This window comes from Xylocopa sonorina, chromosome 6 (genome assembly GCF_050948175.1).
Source record: "Xylocopa sonorina isolate GNS202 chromosome 6, iyXylSono1_principal, whole genome shotgun sequence".
NCBI lineage: Eukaryota > Metazoa > Arthropoda > Insecta > Hymenoptera > Apidae > Xylocopa > Xylocopa sonorina.
The window spans coordinates 5,641,938-5,666,547 of NC_135198.1; the positions used below are offsets into that span (position 1 = coordinate 5,641,938).

Genomic DNA, 24,610 nt, shown 5'->3' on the forward strand with positions numbered 1-24,610 from the left:
TAATAACTTTAATCGTGTATCACAATTTAGCATGATAATATTTCTATATAAAATATGATTTTTATTAAATACAAATGATATGTAGTAAATAGAAATTAATTATGCTCATGGACATATTTTTTTTTTTATTAAATAGAGTGCATTTGAAGATTATGATATACACAAACGACAATGAAGATATAGTAAGATGTTTCATTATATATTTAAATGATATTTGTACGTATTTTTTCATTAACAACTTGATGATTCATCATATTTAATGATTAAATTGACGACATTTAGTGGTTTAATTTACTTTCTCTACTGTTGGTTCATCTTTCTTCTTCTATTAATTAACAATTGATATACTATTTTATAGGAATATTCTTATGATCAGTAAAATTAAATATATTTAAAATACCTGTACTAATTTCTATTCAGTGCTGTATTGATAATTAAAAATTATAATGCTATATTAAATAATCGTTAATATACTTTTAGTCACAAATTTTCCATACAAACATGTTAATTCATATCAATGACATCAGTGTTAAAGAGAATGCGTATACATAATTCTCGTTTTAAGTATAAAGCAGTTTCATTCAATTCAATCGCAAAACACGCAACTTTTTCAAACTTTATTATTATCATTAGAAAATTGTTATTGCGTATAGTACAATCGTGAAACGAAAACGGACACAATCGTTGAATTATATCGAGAGTAAAAATGGTTTCATTGAATGTAATCTCAGTTTCGTTCAATTTGACCGATAACGTTAATCCACCTTATCAAGTGGACCTTCGTATCAGTTGCATCGAGAGCAGATAAAATTTCGCTGGAAAAATGTAACAGAGCTGGTAATGTCGGAAACAAGGATACTTTTGTAACAGAATAGCAGGAACGACAGAAGCTCGTTTCAACATGGTTGGCTTGATTATAGTTATCGATGATGTACGTGTTAGTGTGTTACATAAATGTGATAAATCGATAGCACGGTATCAAATTAATTTCTACATCTTAGGAAATGTTTATTGCATGGTATTGTATAGATGAATATTGAATTAATGCCAGTGAAACATTAAACACTTTACAATGTATAATATTATTTATAATATTTCATGGAAATATTACTTAAAACACTTTAGTGCGTGCAACGTATTTCATTTGTTAAGAATGGAAAATTTAAACTTTCGAATACTTTCATAAGTAATTTAAATTAATTAATATATGATTAATAAAGTAATTACAATGGTGGATCAATATTTTTGGTAGCCATCGAATATATATTATATTATGTTGTAAAATTTATAATGTAATGCATACTTTCAACTTATAAAATTATATAATAATATTCCTAATTTGTACTTTAATGCAGAATATAGAAGATCGTAAAAGAAATATCTCTTTTAGATATTTGAGATTTTGGTAAGAGAATCATGTTAACTCAGCATTTATGAATAAGAAAGTCACAATAGTTTAGAATTCTGTATATGTATATATTTACAAGATAATTAGAAATATTACAATGATGTGGTAACGATCGTAATATGAAATCGATCATCAAATTGATATAATTTCGGTGCTAATCATGTTAACAAAATTATTGTTTGAATTTCTAAAATTATACAAATAGTATGCTTATTTCTAAAAAATGGATAACAAGAAATTTTGCAATAAGACAAGAAACTGATAACGTAATGCAAGTAATACAACTATTATGCCATCATCGATTTACACAGTTTCTCACAGATAAAACAGGATTCAATTACTTTACACAAGGATTAAGTACGGAAACAAATGGTATAATCAATGAACGAATTAATGAAACTAGTTTAGTTATTCAATTTTTCGTTTAATTTCTCAATCCTAAAATTTCATCGTATAAGTACAATCAACTTTCATCTCCGAGTAATTATGGCATCAACATTCATTAATCATATTGCTTGCTTTAGTTGCCTAATTTCATAATGTTTATTTGTCAAGAAATTAACATTTAAATATTTTATTATTTATTTCTTGCGTTAGAATATACATATATACTATACCTTAATCAAAGTTTTATTTAGGTTTCTCTCTCTTTCTAATGAAAGGTATCCCTAATTAAATAAATTATTATTCATTTTTTAATCGTGTCTTATTGTTAATTAATTAAAAATACTGAAATAAAACAACAGTAAGACTCTGTCTAGTTAACTTTACGATAGTAATTAAAGAATTATAATTAGGTATATATACCTCTTATAGTATTTTTTACCTATATAGTAAGTACAGTAGAAAATAGTTTGAATAGTATTTTACTTGGATGGATTTTGTCGAGGATGTCACCTGGTGATATTCTCACGAACGTGTGTACGCGTTATATCTCTTTTTTTTTATTGCAATTCGAAGAAAATGTTAGAATAATACGATGCGCAGGTATATTTTTTTCTAATTGCAATCAGAAAGGGGTACAACTTGTTTCACTTGCACGGACCGTGGAAACTTCAATTTCCATTGTAGGATGCTCTGAAAACTCTCACTGTTCAACACGAGTACAAAATCTCTTAGCTTCGGCATCACAAATGAGACTATTCATTCAAGAATAAATCTAAAGGTTAGCTAAGAATGTTTATCGTTATTCTAAATCGGAGCGAAGGAATTGTGTTAATCTGGGAACTATTGCGTTACTATTAGACTCCACAATATTAATACAATATGTTAATACTTATAAAGTGTATTATAAATATTATTAAAAATATGTATTATATAAAATCGAATTAATAATCAATCATTCTTGTTTCTTTACACTCTGTCTCTTTCTCTGATGCAAGTATGAAATTGTATTTATCTAATCTATTATAGTTACACAGTAAATACTGTGCATTTATGAAAAATGATAAATTTATGCTTGAAATTTTTATTCCATCTCAATGGCGTTCATTTCTCTACAAGTGTATCATTTGAAAATTGTTTATTTCCATTTCGTCATTTATATTCGTCTTATATTACTTTCTATCCGAGTGTAAATTCTAAAGCGTGACATGTTAAATTCTCTTTATAATCTTTGTAATCTAGTTTATGTTACGATTAACGTAATATAAATAATCTTGCATTTTGTGCGTAATTTAGTCCTGTTTAGTTTAATCTCTTTTGTTTTCCTCTTCTTTTACAAACGTGATTACTGAAGTTCAATTAATTTAATTCTTTCTGACATGCATTTTGTTCGATTAGCAGAAATTATAATTGACTTGAATTTCTCATTTTCAACTGCGAATTATAAAGTAATTAATCATAATTAATATAAATAAATTGAAGAGAAATGATTAAATGCTATCGATAATAATGCTATGCGGTATTAAAAGATGATATATAATTAAAAAGCGATTTAAAAGATTCCAATATACATATAGATTTCAACCATATTAATATCGTTTGATTATAAACATCAAATTGAAGTTAATCAACACAAAAAACTCGATATATTAATTTAATTTCGATACGATAAATAATTCAACAAGATATTTAACAAGCTCATTATATTAGAATCAACACGTATCCCGAGCTTACCACAGAAATAAATTTCCAAGGCACATCATACTGCAAAAAATTCAATTTTTCTTCCACATATTACGCACAATTTTCATTACCAACTCCAATGGAGAACATCAATTCCCAACAAGTAATCAATCCCATAAAATCATTTCGTTTTTTGAAATTTCATTAATCAACTCATATAAAAACTCGTTCAACGATATCCATCTTCAATAAAATGATCCAAAAGCAATTAAAGAAAGTGTAACCAGAGGATTGTTTAAGGAACAACGAAACAGATGCTTCGTTTCAACGAGACAAATGACGATTCCAAGCCGATCGTTACTCTAAGATGGCGGCGTGGTGCTGTCGGAACGCAGCTGCGAGGGCGCAGCTTCGCTGTACGCGATATCGAACACACTCTTCTTCTCGAGAAGCTGTTGGTGTCGCAACCTGTTGCCACCCTGCAACGACACCGCGACCCCAGAATCGAATTCCTGGTCCGCGCGTACGTGCTCGACCGTCTGAGGGATCTCGAAATGCTCTGGCGACAACTGCGGCGACGGATGAGGCGCTGGCGGCGGATGCAGATAAAACGGCGCCGGCGATTTCTCGTATTTGTATTCCGAATGTTGCACCAAACGATGTTTGGGATCCGTTTGCGGTATCGCTGGCGGCGACGAGGCGAATATTTGAACAGGCGGATCCTCGTTCTTCCCCCCTTCAGCTCGCCTCAATTTTCTCCCTTGGCGAACTATAGCCTTCAGCTGTTCAGACTCGACGTTCACCAAAGGCTTGACCTTGCGCCTCGTTCGAGGCGTCGTCTCCGCTGTCTTCTGACCTGCCACTCTCCTCTCTTCCGCCTCAGACTTGTGCGTCTTCATGCTTCTACGCAGCCATCGTGGCAGCTGCTCCTCGTCATCCGTCGCCATCAACTCGGCCCTCTTCTTCTCCATCTCCTCGCGATTCTTCTTGTACCACGCCATGTACTTTGGCTGCGCCTTGGTTGGATCGATCTCTCCAGATTTTGGCGGGCTCGGATGTTTCTCACCGCTGCTCGACGATTTTTTATCCTTCTCGACTCTCGATTTGGATACTGACTGCTTTCTTCGTGGTTCTTCGTCGGTTTTTCGTAACTGTTTCGCTTGCTCGCTCTCTTTCTGCTTCGACTGACCATCAGGAGGCTTCTTGGGTCTTCGATATCCAGATTGACCCGCCGCTTCGTGCGCTCGAGCTGTCTTCTCTTCAGAAGATTCCCCAGAAGAACTCTTCTTCTTCTTTTGCGGTGGTATTTTCTTCTTCTCCGACTCCTTCGTCCTTCTGTCGCTAACTTTGAAGGTGTCAGCTTTGACAAGCCTTGACGACTGTCTTGCTTGCGCATCGCTCGTTCTCTTCTGATCTTTCACTTCAGATTCTGATTTCGTATCCTTGCTCTGTCTCGTAGTACTCGATGACTCTTTCGTACCTTCCTCTTCACCTCCTTTCGCACTTTCCGTATCGGCTGTGGTCGTCAACTTCTCGCGATAAGACGCTGTCTGTACACTTAGAAGGTCTTTACTTGTCTCACTTCCTGTTGGTTTCGTTAACTTCGTCGATGACGGCTCTTGTATGCTCGCGTCCTCAACTTTTCCACGCGCAGCGTACTTCTCAGATGGTCCACCATCTTCGTCTTCTATCGACTTGATCGTTAACGAGCCTTCGTCGTCCTCCGCGTCTCGTGGCTCGATCGTTCCCATGGCTTGTCTACTTTCGTCGTCGGACAATTGTCGAGCTCGATGCCGCGGCGTTTGGTACGGCCGCGTGGTTAACGTTGTCTTCCTGGAAATATCACTCGATGAATCACTGTCCTCGGAAATATCCACTGTGTCTATTATACTTGTAAAAAGTGGAAGGCTTACGTCTGCATATTCTTCCGTCTCGACTTCCAGCGGCAATGTTTCATCCATTTTCGCCACGGTTACATCTTGCTTATCTGATCCCTCCTGGGAAACAGCCGTACGTATGCCAGATTCCACGGTTGATTGTTCCTCTGGGAACGCTCGACTTTTATCTCCTTCAGCGGTAAAAGTTTGCTGCTTAACGAATTGCTCCACTTCCTCTAATTTAATTGCCCCGCTCTCTAACTCCAGCCGCGTTTCCGGCTCGGATTTTTTCGTAAAATCTGTTGGAGTTCCAGACGGAACGGAATCAAACGCAAACTTTTCTCTCTTTGTCGTCTCGGACGCTTGCGGGGAAGTTTCAAGTAATTCGGTTACCTTAGAACTACCGCTCGCTTTATTGGGCTCTCCTTTCACGGCGGTTCGCGATAGTTCGTCTATCGTTTCGCTATCTACAACTTTCCCGCGTTCTACGATTGCCTCAGAAGTCTTCGCGAGTAATCCTCCAGCGATACCTTGACTATCCTTCGTTTCGTCATCGATTGCTTTCGATGAAAGTGCTAATTGATCTCTCGAAGATCCATCGGTTTCTTCTTTTCTCACTGGTTCGACTGATGTTGAACTCTCGATTTCGTCAGGTTTTTCATGCTCTTCTGATTTCTTTTTTTCTATAGGCACACGAATTTGTGATTCGTGTTCCATCGTATCTTTTAAACTAGTTACAAGTTTGTCAGCCATGGGAACAATAGTTTCATCCGTTTTCCTGTGTTCCTCCAATTTTTCACTGTCTGCTGTTTGATACACTAGTTCTGAAGATTCTTCTTTTGCTTGTGACTTGGATGACATTTCTGTTCCAGGTTTACTTTCGCCGTTTGAAAGTAACGAATGCGAGTCCTTTTCTATGGATTTATCATCTGAAGATGGGTGTTCAGTGGTACCAGTCACTGTTTCAGTGCTCGCGTCTGCTGATCCTTTGCCATTCGTTAATGTATCCGCTAATGAGTGGACAGCTCTGAACATTCCTGAGAAAATATTATCCTTTGGCTCTTCTGATAATTTCTTTGTCGTGTCTTTTTCAGCTGAAGTTGGAGTTTCTATTGAAATGTTTACTGCTTCACTGTCTTCCTTTTCTGCGATTAACATTTTTGAGGAACTGTCTTTTTCTAGTGTCATGTCGTCTTTATTGGCTTCGTATACTTTCGAAGGACCAGCTTGATCCTGAATTTCAGGAACGTCATCTAGTTTTTTAGTAGCTTGCTGTTCTTCGGTTTTCGAGGTTTCTGAAGTGGTTTCATGGCCAGTGATTCTTTCGTCGTCATTTTTCTGTGTTGGTGTAACGATTTGTTTTTCGCTCATTCCGTGATCGTCAATTTTTTGTACATCTCTAATCGTTTCTTCCTTGATTTTCTGGTAGTCAACCACTGGTTCCATTTCTTCCTTTTTATCTTGCTGTTTCTTCTTTTCTTCATCCTCAAAAGATTTTTTCTCTTTAATCAAGTAATCATCAATTTTATCACTTTTTATATCAATCTCTTCTTCTTCCTTTAAATCCTTTACTTCTTTTTCACCGTTTATGAAAACCATTTGTTCTCCATTAATTTTGCGGTCATCAATTGTAGTTTCTTTTTCTTTCGTTCCATTTGTTTCAAGAATAGCGTCTTTTTCTTCCGAGAAAGCACTTTTCTTTTCTATTATTTGACTACTTGGCATGATATCTATTTCTTCTTTTTCACTAGGAGAAGGTTTGTCCTCTTCACTCAGCTGTGAATCGATTTTACTTTCTATGGCAGTTTCTTCTTTGCTAATAGTTTTTTCTTCGCCTAAAAAAGTAACTTCTTCGTCAATTTTGCCAGTAGTTTCTTCTGTCGAAGTTTTTATTTCTCTATCGGATACCATTTCTTCTTTAGGAACAGAATCAGCAGTTTCTATGGAAATTTTGGAATCTTCGATTACTTCTTCGATAATTTTATGATCCTTCGTTGCGCCATTATCGATTCTCTCATCTTTAATCGGTTCTTCAGTTATTTTATGATCTTCAGTTGTTTCTTCAGCCATTTTGTGATCTTTGGGGACTTCTACGTCAATTTTATAATCTGTAGTTACATCTTCGATAATTTTACGATCCTTAATTTCTTCTTCTGTAGTCTTGTAGTCTATGCTTGTTTCTTCATCCATTTTGGGACCTTTAATTGGTTCTTCGATCATTTTATGGCCCTCTACTGGTTTTTCAACAATTTTGTAATCTTTAGCTGCTTCTTTATCGATACCATGCTCTTTAGTTAGATCTTCAGTAAATTTATCATCTTTCATTGTTTCTGTATCAGGTTTATGATCCTCAGCTTTTGTAATAACAATTTTATGGTCTGTGGTTGTTTCTTCAATCATTTTTCTATCCTCAGTTATACTTTCTGCAATAAATTCCTTTTTATCTTCGTCTAAAAAAGTACTTTCCGTAGTTTGATCATCACCTTCGACTTTTACAACATCTTCTGTTTTATCGCCTAAGAAAATACTTTTCTCTGTTTGATAATCGTCTGCCATAACTTTTGGAACAGCTTCTTCTTTATCTGATGTAGCTTTTACTGTATCTTCTTTTTTGTCTTTAAAAACATGATCTACAATTGAAACATCTGCGCGTTCTGAATGTCTTCTATCTTCTTTATCACTTTCACGAAATTCATCTTTCTTCTCGTGTATGCTTGGTTCTTCCACTGTAATTTGCTTCCCACTTTCTTTATCGCTACTTAACGATTCAGTTTTTAGATATTTTTCAATTGGTTCTTCAATTTTTGCTATTAAATCCATTTTTCCATTACTTTGCTCGTCCATGGGCACTTTAGTTTGTAACAACTCGTCTTTTGTTTCATCTTTCACTTTACTTTTGTCTGCATCAATACTCTCTGATATATTTACTTGTTCTCGTTCTGTGGACATTTCTTCAACTTTTTTTTCTACCTCTATTTTTTTAACCTCATCTGATGATGCAGTTACTTGCTCAAAAGCTTTCGACAATTCTTCTATTGGCATTAAATATTCATACTTTTCACCAAATTTTGGCTGTTCTTCTGAATCGTCTTTTGGTTTAACTGTCGCTGCATGCATTTTTAATTCGTGTGGCACCATTTGAGCAGTTCTCTCCAACATCTCTTCTTTTTGCATCTTTCCTTTTATTTCTGCTTCTTCGCTTGATTTTGCTTCTCCATTACGAGGCAATTTAATATCTTTTCCATCACGCGTTCCTGGTTTCTCTTCTTTTATAGATTCAATTTCAGGTGACAGACTTTTATCAGCTTTTAAAGGTTTCTCTGTGTCCTTAGTTTCGCTTAATCGCTTCTCTTCAGTTAGAATCGCACTAATAACCATAGAACCTTTCACTAATTCTTGTACCCCATCCAGACGAGAGTCATCAACTACTTTCTTTATGTCAACACGTTCCTCAGGCTTTCCTTCGATTCTATCCAATCCATTTTTTGGTCCCAATACTGTGTCACCAGTCGACTGTTTTTCAGTAACAATTATCTGTTTCGTTACCATTCTCGCTCTTTGCTCCTCTTCAGTAGAAGTCGTCGCTTTTGCAGCTGTAATTTCTTCTCTTGGTTCTTCGACGAAGTCGTCGCTGAACTTTTGAACCACTTTTCTCGCGAACATTTCGCGTTGTTGCGTGCCACTCGAGTCAGAAAAATCAGTGCTACTCTTCTTCCCAAAATCAGCAGGCATCGTTCGTCCATCTTTCTTCTCTTCCGTGCTGGTACTCGTCTCTTCAGTCACGTTAGGTTTGCGATACAAAACAGCCAATTTTGGCGCGCGTGTCATTAATTTACCAGCCTTCTCGAGCTTCGATTCAGCCTTCAACGTCTCTTTCGTTGGTCCATCCTTTCGTTTCTCGATTCTCTCGTCCGACGGTTCACCAGTTTGCTTCTGACGCTTCAATTTCGCATGACTGATCGACTGTTTCTGCTTGATACTCTCTTGACGAATTCCACTCGTTCTTTTTGGCTTGTCAAGCGTATCATCGTACTCTGAGCTTCCTGTGCTCATCACTTGACTCTGCTGGTACTTCAGCTTCTGCTTCGTTCTAGCTATAGCTGACTCCTTCTTCTGCTTCCCCTTTTGCTCAGCCTTCGCACCTGGCGCACCCTCCTTTTCCTTTAAATAACTCGAAGTATCCACCTTCCTCGAACTCTTCTGATCCAAGTCCTTCTTCGTGAAGGAATCAGACTTCTCCTGGCTGGTGCTGTCGCTGCACGTGCTCTCCTGGAACTTCTTCTCGCCCAGTTTACTCAGCTTCTTCGTCAACATCGTGAACTCCTTCTCGAGGATCTTGAAACTGGGCTTGATCGCGACGCCATCTGACTTCTGCTGCGTCCTCGACTTGGTGGCGTCTTTCTTGGGGCTCTTGTCGTCCATTTTCTCGCGTTTCTCACGCTGTATCTTCATCTCTGGAGAAGACGTGGACTCAGTGACGTTCGTCGTTTGATCCTCGATCACATCCTCGCAGCTCTTCCTGCGTTTGTCCTTGCGTACCCCCTCAGAGGACTGCGAGCCGCTGTCCTTCTCGTTTAGCACCTTGTAACTGATGCTCGTCTGCTGCTCCGTCGATTTTCGATAGGTTCGCGTCCTCTCTTCCTCCTCTGCTTTGCACGAGCTCCCGTTTCCGTTCAGGGAATCAGAGATCTCTCTGAGAACGTCAGGTTCCAGCGACACCTTTCGTCCCTCCTTCACCTGTCTCACTTTTTTCCTGAGTATGTTCAATCGTTTATCGAAACACGGACCGCCCTCCTCCTCGATGGGCGATTTCATCCAAAGCGTACGCGTTCTTTTTCTAGATCTCAATTTCTTTCGCTGCTTGGAGTCCTCGTCAGACTCGTCGTTGTCGCTTCTGCTCTTCACGTAACGTTCCGTCTGCGTAGCCGCTGTTCGATCCGTTTGAGTAGCGATGGCCACTTGTCCTGGAAGGCTCTGGGTTTCCAAATAACTTGTGGAGTCCATTGCACCAGCTCCAACGCGTCGACTCTCTCGTTCTAGCAATAATCGAGTCAGCAGAGCGTTTTGTCTTGCTAATTCTAAATCGTGAAACGGGTACTGCGCGTTGCTTGGTTGCTCGTGCTGTTTGGCTATGCCTGGCGATTGAATGTCACCAATGACTGCACCAGTGGCCATGGATTCCTCTTTCTCTTGCCTGAGGGACTCCCTGTCCATCTTCTGAGAGCCGTAGTCACCGTGGTCGATCACGAGCCTCTGCACGTTTGGACCTATCTCCTCGATGTGCTGCTTGTGGCCAGGTTCCAGCCTGTCTGGTATCAGGATTATCTCTGGCTGTGGTTGCTGCTGGCAGACATCTTTGAATCGCTGGTGCGATTCCATGCTACGGGCTGCCTCGATGTCCTGCATCGACAACTCGTGCCCTGACTTTTGGTCTTCTATGAACCTTTGCAGTATTATGTCCTTACCATCGACGATCAACGTGGTCGGATGGAGGCGGTGAGCGTGGTGAGGGTGGCTCGTCGTTGCGTCCTCCACTTGGCCACGTGTCACCAGTCGCAGCACTTCCGCGTTACCCTCGCGATAGAAGTGTTGCTCTCTGATTGTCGTCTCCCCGTTTATGTCGGGTTCCATGTATCTGGAAGCGAATTCTAGTTGAGCTACACTGATTACGGAAGTGATTGTAATTTACATGAATCGTTGGGATAGTTGACTATGGATGAGATATTTTGTGATCGCGATGCGGTTAATGGCATTCGATGGACAAAATATATTGCGTCGCGCAGAAGATGATAAATTAGAAATAATAAAAATGGCGTTCGTAAATAATAAATTTGTGTGATACGAAATATATCACGTCTACTGTTTGGTTGGGTTTTTAAAGCAGGAAATTTATTTGCAGAAGCTCTGCGTTTATTGCTCTTGACTCTTCTCTACCAATTACGAAACGTTTAGAATAGAAATGCGTGGTACCCGTTGCATAAATAACACTGTCACATGATACAGAATTACGTTAAATAATTTGCCTATAGAATAATATTAACAACGTCTGACATGCTAGAGACAAGATATTTTGTTTATGTTAACGAGAGGTTTAAGAAGCGTAATTATTAATTTATTACTCAATATTTTTACCAACAGCCTATTTACCTTTCTCTAAAAACCTGATGCTGCAGATCCGAGCCTCTGTCCATTTCGTTCCTTTGCAAGGAGTCCAATTCAGCGGTGTCGTAACGCCTCGCCTTTTGGTCTTCCACATCTTCCATGTACATCCTGTCGTGCTCGTTCATTCTGCTTCGCCTCGAATGCCCGTAAAATGGACCGTCCCTCAATCTTTGAGCCTCGATATTCATCTGGATGTCATTGGGCTTGCCGGATATGTAAGCGACGTCGCCAGGAAGTGAACAGTTCTTTACGTTCCTTTTATTGAACTGCCAGTTCCTCGTTGTAGGATCAGCGCTCCACGCTTGTTTCCTCCCGTTCCACGACACTGAAATGTGACACAGAAATTAATAATAATATTCTTTTCACTCTCTGTGATTCTCAGCCGTTTTCTCGTCTTTATGAAAACTGCCCAACTCTCGAAAGCAACGAATTGTAACATCGTGACACAGAATTTAATAACAATCTTTTGACTCCTTGCGATTTCCAGCCGCCTTCTTGTCTTTATGAAAACTGCCAAACTCTCAAAAGCAAAGAATTATAACATTGACAAGTACAAATCGAAATTATTATATTTTCTTGTTAACCTAATATTTGGAGAAAGCCCTGTAGCTAAAGGCGTCTTCCCACAAATCGTGCTAGATGCTCGTGGCAAAGATCTCCTATTGTACTTCGTTGCTAGCTGTTACAACATTAATATGACACCTCGAAGTCAATTTACCTTCAGCAGGTGCTGCAGGCTGTCGATGAAGATGTCGTTTTGGCCTTCCATCCGATCGTACGACCAAAGTCTCCGAGGAGTGCACTCGCCTTTTCCTAGGGGCCATATAAAACGGACATCCGGGACATATGCAGCAAATGATCAACGCGGCGATGGCCAAGAGCATGAGTAAACCCAGAATGACCAGAAGCCAAATTAGTAGCTTGTTTTCCGCTTTATACACCGTCTGGAAATTGTTTGCTGTCTTTAGATAAATTCATACGTCTCCAGTCTATCTTGTTTATTTTTAAATATTTCATTTTATTCAAATACTTACCACTTCCTCGTTTTGAACAGTCGTGATGGTGTTGTTGATAACAGTTGTTTGACTATCATTTATGTTGGTTTGAATGGCTGTTCCATCTGCAGGAGGCTTGGTGTTGTCGACGTGTGTCGTTGCGTTCATAATGACATCAGGGTTTGCGATGATTCCAACGCCGTTAGCAGCTAAAGTCTCCCGGATTTTCTCTACGTCTACCAAAGGCGCGCCTGGCTCCGTTTGCTCGACACGAGCTACAATAATGCTCCTAAAGTAGCACATTTTAAGCTTTTTTCACGGTTGATTATGTACGAAAAGGGGAAGATTTGGGACATTGAACCGCGTTTCATCATATCGCGAAAATACTATAATAGTTATATTTTGTAGTTTGTATATAGGATAAATCATTTATTTCATTTATCTCTTTTGCCATCCTTTTTTGTATCTTTAATAACTGTGACAACACTTTCGCGGTGGCTCACTCTGTATATTTAATAACATTTAGTAGAATTTGAATGAAAAATTCTGTTTAAATCGACGATAGAAATGTTCGATTTTGATTTTCTTTTTCATTCACTGGTTTTTAATTTCGTCGATAAATGAGATCAAGTTTCAAGGCATTATTAGTAACAATTTCTAAATTGTCAATTCTTCAATTTATTTTCTTCTCAAGCGTTACTAAGTCTATATTCGTGTTAACTGCAGGAAACAGACATTTCGTATGTTCGAACCTCGTAATAATTAGGCATCGAGTATTGGTAGATCACTAACTTTTGTCCTCCAACAGGGATGCCACCTGCACTTCCGGTCAGATTCTGTTGCGTGTAAGGTCTGGTCTCCAACACCGTCACTCGACCACCAGTGATGGCAGCCAGAGTTGCGGCGGTTTTCTTCGAATCTGGCTGCTCTCCCGGCACTACGAACATCATTATGCGAGCCTCCATTGGAATTCCACTGAGAATGCGAATTTTTGTCACGCTCGAGAGGTGCGGTACACCTGCAGAAATTTATATTTTACAATTCTGACGGTAGAAAATCAAATAGAAGCGATACAAATCAATCGAAGAGTCTGCTGGCGAGACAAAACAGAAGACTAAATTCTAAGAACCGAGAAACTAATTTCGACGAAGACACGTACATTGCTTTTGAAAATTTATTAATTAGGATTATTTTGAAAAATACGTGGTACGTTTTGTTAAATATTTTTAGGAATTAATTCATGGATAGATTAATCTTTTATTTACCTAAATCGTATGCTCTGGCAGTGAGAGTGTACAGTGCATCATCATCATCCCTTTTCCTTCGTTTCTTCGTTATATTCGTCATCACTTCTTTGGTCGAATTCTCCAAATTAACTTTCTCCTCATTTCTTATTAAAGATTCATTTTTCTTTACGTAATTACTTTGTAAAGTGTTATGGACTTTTCCTGGGGTCTCGATTAACTTTTTCCCAGCGTTCTTGGAAAATTTCTCGTATGTGCTTTGTTTCTTTCGTCTAATTTTCGTAATAGGCGACCGAAGAATTAACTCGCCACTGGTTTCGTTCAAATAAAATTTGTTCTCGTAATTTCCATGAACTAATTCGTATCTGACTACGTTGTTTGGCGGTTCTGCGTCAATATCGATTGCCTGTGAATGATTATAATCATTTTTTACCTCATTAACAGAGTATTAAGCACATTTTAAAATTGACGCCAACAAGAAATATTATTCATATATTTTTCATACACAATTATGATTTAGTAGTTTCTACTAGATTTTTTAATATCAGTTGCTGACATTTAGTGAAGCATACTACTCTTATTTTGCCCAGTGCCCACTCATACTTTTCTCATTGCATACTCATTCCATCTAATATCTTTTCTGAAACTTTTAATTGTTTATGTTGTATGTGTTATATGTCAGTATTAATGTAAGTGTACACGCTGTCCTTTATCAAACGAAAACACGAGTACACCCTCTCCGCCCCTGGAGTGAAGGTAAATTCGAAACAGCTTACCCTACAACCACACCAGAGGCGGTGTTCGTATACGAATAATTTAATAAAATTGTAAATGTACCTTTATAAAAGCTGGCGATGTAAAGTTAGTCAGGTCAGAGTTCAACATGAACTCGTAAACGTCCTTTTCAAATATAGGCGAGTTGTCATTTACGTCAAGTAAATTAACTATTAAAGTAACAACACCCGCGTTACCGTTGCCATCCTCATCTCGAGCTTCAACGCACAGTACAAGCCTTGCTGCGACCTCTCGATCCAAAGAGGAGCCCATGGTGACGGTGATCAAGCCTGTGTCGGGATCCATAGTGAAAGCTTCGCTTCCTTCGCCTGTTATACTCGTGTATCGAATGCTGCCATAAATTCCCGTGTCTTTGTCCGTTGCGTGCACCTATAAAAATAAGAACACTTAATAAATGTATTTATCGTGTCAAGCATAATTTGCATTTCGCGAGTTTGGTTATAAAAATCAGAGTTGAAACAAACTGTGCTATGAAATAATTAAGCAGTGATGGACATTTTGTGTTTTCAATAACTATAAAAGTATGTAAGGATTGCAGCACTCAATGCTTATCTTTGGAGAACATTAACAGAATTAAATATGAAAAACTTTAACTTTGGATAGACTGTGAAAGTAACTTTACTGTTAATAACTTTTTATATCAAGAATATAAATGCCTTTATTTGGACTTCAATCTTAAGAATGAAACTTCTTATGCCCTTTAGTTATAAAAGAAATGAAATTTGGAAATACCTGAACTACACGCGAACCAGCAGTGACGTTCTCAGGCAGCGTCACTTCGTATGACTCTTCTTCGAATACCGGCGGATTGTCGTTAATATCTCTTAAAAATATGGTAACTGGCACTGACGTTGATAAGTTCGTTGCTGGGCCAACTTCTTGAGCTACAATCTAAATTCGACAAATTGGAAAATCTAAATTAAAGAAGAAATTCGATCTGCAGAAGATAAGTTCATAAATGCTAACCATTTTGATATATGTATTATATTCCATTAGAATCTCATCATAGAGTAGGATTTAAAGACTAGAGATAATTTGCATCTCAGAATATAGAAGTGATTTTTAAAAAATATAAGTTTACTGATTTTTTGTTAACTGATATTACATATGTACATATATGGTACATATGAGGTATCCAAATGGTTAGCAGATGTGTGGTAGCAAAATGTTTTCTTCAATTTATAAATTATTAATTCATAAATTAGTATTCCTTCTTACCTTAAAGGATAACATTTTATATAACTCATAATCAATAAGCGCGTTATCTCGCACAGTTATAACAAAGTCTGCAGTGCGTTCTGCAACAGTTGGCATTATCTCGAAGGTGCCATTGTTATTTTTCAATTTTAGCGCGAAAACCCCAGCTTTTCCAATATCTTCGTCTTTCACTCTGGTCGTATATTGTTCTCCAAAGTTTATCACAGTCCCTGGCTCGGGATTTTCATCTATCGTGGCGACGTAACTATAAAAATTGAAGGAATTCAGTTCATCGATAAGTTATATATCAGACAAAAGTAAATACCTCAAAAATTTTACTCTACTTGCTATGGTTTTAATCACAAAAGATCTTACGACTGTGCTAATGAAACAATCCAAAGTACGAAAGAACAATCAACAAGATCTGTCTTTAATTTTACCAACAGCTTTTTAATTCTTCGCAATATATCAGAAAGAAGCTTTTATCGTTTTCCTGAAGTCAAGGTGAAACTCACCCATTATGGAGAACAAGTGGTAGCAGTATATTGATAGAAAAATGTTTTTAAACATTAAAAGAATATTTACTGTATTCCTAGTTCGAATGCTTCTTTCTGAATGCTCCTAAATTTATCTTTTTACTTTGCAAACTCCAATTATTCAGCGATATGTCGTTGATGTAACGCGTTGGAAGCATAACTTCTTTTGTATTTATTAAAATTGCAAATTAACTTGTGCTCCAGGTACCAACTTATCGCTCTCGAAGTACGGCGGACTGTTTCCCGGCTCTCCAAGAAGAAATCCAACATCGACGACCGTCGCCTGAGCTGGAGGCTCATCTCTGCTTCTTCTTATTTCTTCAGCGACCACGGTGAGCACAACTGGAGCTCCCACGTGTGTAATTTGCGTGAGCTCGTCCAGTGGTCTAGCAAGAGTGATTTCACCTATCAATTATGAATGGAAGGTTTAAAAAGATAGTTTCATTGTAATCGTTGCAATTTCCAAAAGAATATGATAATATTCTACATAATATTTCTACATAAATGAAAAAGGACAATTGAAATTTGAAGTTTCTTTTCGAAGCGTGAAGAGTATTACAATAAGATAAAGTATATATATTTTTTTTTACAGACGACTTGAATTTATTCAAATAAAAATATATTATACGTTTATCGAATACGTAAAATCTTATTTGCTTATTTTACTAAGTTATTTTGGCTTTATGTTTGTAATAAATTAAATACTTAGAGGCATATTTAGTTTTTTATTTAACATATTATTATACTCGGAAGTTCAAACGACAGGTTATGGGACTATTAAATTATTTTTATTACGAACTATGAATAAAACACTTCGATCAATGATCCCTCTCGCTTATATATGTATGACGTATAAAGCACGCATGTCCAGTAGTGGAAACTTTCCATACTACATCACGAAGTGGCGCCTAACGAATGGAATTGTCGTCATTAACATACAGTCACACTACTTCCTTGCGACATGTAACTCTGCTATTATCATGCACTATTCTTGTCTGATTTCACTTTGAAAGCGATGCTTAGAATGCGTCATCTGGAAGAATGTATAACTGCGGCTACGAAAGGTATTACTGTTAATGAATTTTAACGAATATTATTTAATCATTAAAGATTATAATATATTATAATCTTATAATCTTATAATATTTAGAGAAGATAGCCAAAGAAAAATTTTTTATTTGAGTTAAGGACATTTGTCTGTGTGAAATTGTTTAATGTAGCAATTATAATTTGTACTATATTGTAGTAATTATGTTTTCAGTTAATATAACTCACTGATCTTATTTTTGTGTTACTGCTATTGTTATCATGTATTGTTCCTGACTATACATTTTTTATATTAGTGTAAAAAATTTCTTTCACAATACAAACCACAACAAATTAACCAAATTTAAATTCCATCTTTTTAATACTTTATTTTCATCCAAGATTCAGTAACCCTTCAATTTCCTTGTCGAGCGTAACTGAAGTAACTGAAAAACCAATGTCTAGCTTAAACAATTAACGTAATCTACTGTAAATTTACAAGAACTCTAAATATCAGAATAAAAATGTACTTCAAAGGTTTATTATAACCTTCCTGTACTTTACACGAAATACTAGTGTCAGTAATTTATAATAAAGCCGCGTAGTGTACGCTTAATGGCCACTGGTACCATTCTACCGTACAATTTCCCAATTGCAATCAAAAAGTTAAGCTACTCCTTATCAGGCACATTTATTCAGTTTACCACGAGAAGTAACAGCCGCCCGTTAACGTTTCAAGACCACAAAACACGTTTATCTCCTTCATCCACCCCCGTTGGCCCTGTCCGTTTCTTTTCCGCCGTTTCTCTTCTACGGCCGCAGCTACCCGCGCGACTGGGAAGAGGTCGCATGGTTCGTGTCACGGAATGATAAGCATCGCAGCCTGAAAAGCAGAGACTGACCCCTGCTAAGTACGATCGATACCGCGTTGTAGACCGTCAAGACTCTCCTCTGACCACTTCCACGTCGAGTTCCAGCCACTTCCTTGGCTGACTCATTTTTGGTTCCGCGGAAAAATCCTTATCGTCGATCTCAGACATCAGATAACACGTTCGCGAGGGCTGTAATCGGTTCAACACGATCGTACAAAGTTGCTCGACAGTCTCGTGGACGGGTATCCCCTTTTTTTCTTTTGTGGGAACGCAGAATGCGCCCTTTTCAGAAAACGCACCGCGTAGCTACGGATTTTATCAGTGAAGAAATGGAGTAAAATTTTTAGGAAAAATCATTTTCTATCAATTATAGTTTGCTGCATTTCTATTATAACTATATAGAAAATTAGATATGTATTTTTTTATCGCAAATCGAATTTTTTTGTGTGATGCATTTTGTATGTATTGCCTTGGTTGTGTTAGAATTGTCGTCGAATGTACAGTTTTTGAATCGTTTTCTATTTGGCAGTCATTTTCTGATGCTTGGACTAGCAATCGAAGCGGTGATATATTAATTTGAAATGCTACTAATGGAGTAGATAACTCTTAGGGATCCAGGTCATTCGATGGTGTATATACTCTCTGTACACATCCGTAACCTATGAATAATTCTAACAGTGAACGCGGAAAATTATACCGTTCGTGAATCATTGTGATTCACCTGCTGATGGGGCTCGTTTCGCCAAGTGATGAAACGCGAGGTTATCGAATTTTCTGTCCTCGCTGAAATTCTATTTTAACACGTTGACGTGAATGCTGTCTACAGACGAAAATGTGATAACTTCGAAGTGGAAAAGAGTAGGCACGAGATAGAAAATTTAGGGTGCTTCGTGCGTGCTGCAACAATTTCTTTCTTCAACTTCAATTTTCTACTCGTAATTCTGAAAATTATGCGAAGCATGCGTTTTCTTACCACTTGTTTCCGAGATATTGAAAAACGGCGTAAACGGATTGCCCTCGGACACGAGACCGTACACAATTTCGCGTGGGACTCCTTTATCGCCGTCTTCAGCGTGTACCCGCACTATTATATCGCCCTGGAATTAATGTAAAAATATATTTCTCTTTATGAGTAGAAATTTTAACAATAATCCTTCGAATTGAGCGTTTCATTTTAAAAATCTTATTTAGCAGATTTTTTATTCCACGAACAATCTTTTATACGTTCTACGATATCTTATAATAAAAAGTTTAGTTGGATTTTTAAAAAATTAAATAAATCTCCTTTGATATTTTCAAATTTAATTTAACACCAAACTGTAAACACAAATACCAAGAATAGAAGTTAACTTACAGGTTGTATAGAATTATTAATTCTTGTGAGGGGTGGCGCTAACGTAAAAATCGGAGGGACATCTTGAACATCTTGCACAACCACAACTACGCTTAAACCTGCTATATTTCTGGTATCTTTTCCTTGCTCCGTGTAAGGGTCCTGATAAGAGAATAAATTCTATAAATATTTGAACAAGTTGCTTCAAACGTCGCAAATGATACATACCGTGGCATACATAGTGAGAGTGTACATGGACTGTGTTTCGAAGTCTAATTCACCGGTTAGTATAATCACTCCTCGCGTTTGCGTGGGCGTTTGTCGCTGTCTTATAGTAAAAAGTTCCTTTGGTTGCTGTAGACCAAAAGATTACAGATTGCAATACAATATTGTACTTTTTATTCATATTGAATAAGTTAAATGTCGTACACAAAAAGAGTAATTATGATTTATTCAGAAAATAAAGATTAACATTAAATAAAAGAGAAGTTCGACAGCAATTTAGCTGGTAGTGTTGGCGTAGAAGGAGATTGGATGCGTTTAAAAGAGTTCCCAGACTCCTTCAACACGCGCAGAAGAAAGCCATCGTGAGGTTTTAGTTGATAGAAGTCTGACATAATTTCTGGGTATCTATCAGGATTTCTCCACGTAAAAAAAAAGGAAACCTGGCAGTTTTTGCGCAGGTCTTTTTTTTCTAGGCAACGCAAAACTATCCTCTTTGAAAAATACTCTTTTCTACATCCCACTCCCACTACCATGTACTTATCATCTGTGTTCTTATGAAAATATACCCTGGTTCGCGTTCCAAAAGTCGATACTACATAAATACTATTTTTAATTATTTGTCAAATCGTTCAAAAATGTTATACAGCTGTATGCAATATATTGTAAACATAATTATTCGTACAACTTACCCAAAGTTCAATATAGACAGGTTTCCCACTCCACGGATTGGCTCTTACTAGAAGATAATCTAACTCTTTACCTGGTTTGGTATTCTGTATACAAATAAAAATATGATAACTGTTCAAAATTGGTTGAAATAGTATACTATAATTACATGTGTAAATGTATTCTTATTTTAACTGAATGCTATTCTACATTCTGTATTCATTTTGTTCATTGTAATACAAAATATTTGTCGATAAATGAATATAGAATTAAATATATATCTGACGAATGGTAATTTGTTTTTGATATTAAATTTTCAATTGCAATGTATCATTAATTGTCCGATACGATGTTAATTGTTACGATGGTGCTTAAAATATCGTTTCTAATGGTTATTAAATGAAACGCGAGAAGGAGCAAAGTAGCTTCTCACGAGAGACGCGTTAAAATGTGCTGATGGACTGAACGGTAGTTACTGATCGTCCTAATTAGTACAATAGATATTTACCTCTGGCACCATTATGAGGGAAGGTATGTGCGGGAATATTTTATCGCGCGGCGTGGTGGCGTTCGTAACAGAAATGGTAGCCTGCATCGAGTTCGAGTCACCCTTCGTGTCTCTGACCCTCACGGCGAAATCGTGGAGACGACCAGGTACTAATCGTTTCGTTAAAATCACATTCGCCTGACACACTTTGTTGTACAACGTGCACGGCAGATTGTCGATCCTCACAACAGGTGTGATCGTAGCTGGACAAATAAAAAAAAGCACATCCTTTAGTCAGCGTGAAAAGTTGCACAGCACATTTGTCGAACATTTCTTAATTGCTTTTAATTGCTTTTAAAATTATTATGTACGCGTTTCATTAGAGTTAACAACAATTCTTAATTAATTGGAATGAAATTATGTATAATCAAAATTGTAATTATTATTATTGATACTTCGAGGCAAAGGAGAATTAAAAAGTAATAAATATCGATAGAATCTGATTTTTAGGCGAATTAGAAAGCAAGGAATGAACGATTACCAGTTATTTCAAAGACAAGTGGAAAGTCAGCGTCCTGGTCAGTAGCGCGTAGCCGGAAAATGACTGAATCTACTTCAGCGTCAGCTGGAATCAGAACTAACCCCATGTCCGTGGATGTATCAAAGCGTGGACGCGCTGCCTTTGTCCACGCGAAAACGAACCCGAAGTAAATCCATACTTTGCACCATTCTCCTGCAAAGGGCATTCTGTGGACAGCAAATTGTCCCTGCGTTAACTCTGCTTTAAAGGAATATTTTAATCGGAACAATGATCGCAGAGCAGATAACAATAATTCTCATTTAAAAGACTCTCTGATAGGCAGTTTACAAATATTGTATTTAAATATTCTATTCAGACGATGATCATAGAATTAAAAGTAATAATTTCCATTTGACTGTAGCTTAGTACAAATTGAAGAACTAAAAGAGTATGCATAACACGTTTAAGATTACACGCCTTTTAGTACATTTATGAGAATTATTTCATTTACTAATTTTGGTAGATATATTCAATTTTGTTTTTTATACTGATACAATAATTGTTTTCCAAATATGAATGTGAAGAAAGTAGTTAACGAAGGAAATCAACATTTGTGGATCGTATTTGGTGCTACACACAGGTGTTAGCTTAATAATGGAATACCTGTCAGAAATCGACCTTAGCAAGGAACTTGAACGAACAACCAATTTCAGGAGATGACTGTTTACTTATATCATGAAACGTTGCGAAAGAGAAATTTTATTATTACATAGATATTTCGCATAATTTCGTTAGTAAATGATAAATAAACTTCTCAAAACGGTTCCTCCAAGATTGGAACGTAAAATAGTTAATTTTGCTTTTAATGACGCAGAAAAATATATAGGAAAGCTATTTAACAGTCTCGCCAGTGACCAATGCCCGTCGAATTTAACCCGCTCGTTGCATTAATGACGAGATCGATATCTCGTTATACAGGTTCCTTGTTTCTTTTCTAAATATTGCAAGTAGGCGAGTTCGAGCCCTCTCAAATTGACTGACAGTCATTCCATTTATCGAGCGTGTAATTATTTAAGGGCGTCAGTGGTCATTCCTCGGTACCGCGTGATAGGGCGCGCACCCCTACCTTCTAGCCTCACCACTCTCAATTTACTTGTGATAATCCTGGCTAGTAATTTACCATAACTCCATCAGTATATATTTGAACAAATAATTCCCTTATCCTATTTATCCGACTTTTTATTTTTGACTTTTCTATTTTATTTTAACTTACATATTTTGTTACGTTTTATTTATCTATTTTCTATATATTCATTTATTTATTTATTTGTGCATGTATATGGCTATTTATGTCACTATTTATCCATTTTTACGTGTCGTTATGTATGTGAGACATAGAAATAGAATAGATGAAATAGATAAAGTAAAATAAAAAAGATATATGTGAAAATAAAAATGTACAAATTCAATAAAAATATTTTATTTATCTTTTTTCATGATGCGTGATGACCCTTTGGTTTTAATCTCTAAGGTTAAATCTCTGATCTCTAATCTTTAACCTTTAATCTCTAATCTTTAATCTCTAATCTTTAATTTTTAATCTTAGGGATAAAAATTTTGATTTCCAATTTTTTTCGCATAAACGTTATAGTTGCAAGTTCATAGTTCCTTTCTCTTTACACTAATTGGCATTTAAATTCGTTTCGTTAAGTCGTTGTTTACGTATGAAATAAACTCGACTGACATGTCGTTTATGGGCCCCAAAAATGAATACCCTGTATAATGTGACTTTGGAAATTTTATTGAAATAACCACCTGACGCCAGGCATTATCGCGTTCAATTTCCGGTTACCGACTAGATATTTATCGATCCGCTGCTAAGAAATAATTCATTCAACTCCAAAGCAGAAGACCGCAACCACGTGGCAACAACTAGCTAAAAATTTATATAGTTCAACGTGTACACGTATCGTAATTCGTGAATGATAAGATCGATTAAAGGGATAAGATATAAATGAATTGTAAGTTCTAATTATGATAAGATTAATTATTCGCAAAGTAAATAGTAGGAAAATAATCTCAAAGAATAATTTATACTTTTTTGCATTTGCACAATGCAAGAATAAAATGTAGAGGTGAATAGTAGAATTTTCGATCCTATTAAAGACGTTATTTTAATTCACATTAATTTTAATTTACATCAGCACTAGTGGTAAGCCTTTGCATTAATAATATTTAACATAACACTTAGATATATTTATTTTATGTATGATTTTTTTTATTGACACTGTTACCATAATTTTTATAAAGTATAAAGTATAAAAACTTATTATATATCACGTACAACATATAATCCTTAAACTTGATATCAGTAGCCATCCCTCATTTTATAAAAAAGATACAAAAATCTTTGTATGGAACTGTGCAGTACCCTCACTAATTTATCCACAAGTACGATACCACTTTATATACCATTAGTAATAAGTAGCAATAAGTGAAATTGAAAAAACATAATCACAGAGCAGATTACGAGTGCCTTACATCGAAACCATTAATCTAGTCTTAACTCCTTCAGACCTGACACGTATTATATATGTATACTGGCTCAGAACTTCAATACCTAACATAAAATATTAAAATTGTGACTACAACTATACAGCTTCAAATATATTTTTTATAAAAAGCAGTATAATACCTTCATCTGTTTGATTTTATTCTAAACACGTGATATTATTGATGGTGCATCAAATGGCGATAACTTAAAAAAGAAATCAGATCCGAAGGGATGAAGTTCTCATCGTGCAAACTTTTGTGCGTTCTGTCCATTGTATCAATGTTTATAAATATTGTTATTTTTGACGCTGATGAAAAAGAAAGGAGCGTAATGGCGTGGTACGCACCGAACGAAACAACCAGAAACGCTATACTCCGATAAAATCAGAAATATTGATTTTGTGATCAAGAAACGAGGTCGTGACCATTCATTCTTTAAAACTGATATTACGCGGTCAACAGTGTCCGTCAAGTTAGCGGTTCGTTTTTCGAGTAAATCGTTCATGTTTTTAATGGCAAACGAAAGCTTGGCGCTAGGTAAAAGTACTAGGGTAAAAGGCTTCATGGCAAACGCGACTATGCGTATCAAGATTGTACTAAATCCTGAAAATGAAAGAAATTTTTATAGATCTAGATATCGCCCTGTT

General features: G+C 36.6%; 1 protein-coding gene across 1 annotated transcript; it reads right to left on the reverse strand.

Annotated features, from left to right (window-relative positions):
* Positions 1-3,837: 3,837 nt before the first annotated feature.
* LOC143424872 (uncharacterized) lies at positions 3,838-22,457 on the reverse strand. Its single transcript, XM_076897230.1, has 21 exons — positions 22,452-22,457; positions 22,222-22,348; positions 21,959-22,137; positions 21,840-21,850; positions 21,759-21,778; positions 21,426-21,671; positions 20,912-21,153; positions 20,427-20,510; positions 19,741-19,857; positions 19,534-19,674; positions 19,153-19,276; positions 16,494-16,686; positions 15,767-16,010; positions 15,281-15,439; positions 14,591-14,917; positions 13,775-14,159; positions 13,302-13,527; positions 12,549-12,798; positions 12,233-12,458; positions 11,500-11,839; positions 3,838-10,987 (listed from the first exon to the last, which is right to left on the reverse strand). Exons 1-21 carry the CDS (start codon positions 22,455-22,457, stop codon positions 3,838-3,840), a joined length of 10,797 nt encoding a protein of 3,598 aa, XP_076753345.1.
* Between the last annotated feature and the right edge of the window lie 2,153 nt (positions 22,458-24,610).

Excerpts from the sequence above, each read along its gene's own strand:
- LOC143424872 (XM_076897230.1), bottom strand. Across the intron at positions 20,511-20,911 it reads CCCTCATAATGGTGCCAGAG|AATACCAAACCAGGTAAAGA; the intron begins GTAAATATCTAT and ends ATTTGTATACAG. Across the intron at positions 12,799-13,301 it reads ATCCCTGTTGGAGGACAAAA|GAGCATTATTGTAGCTCGTG; the intron begins GTTAGTGATCTA and ends GTGCTACTTTAG.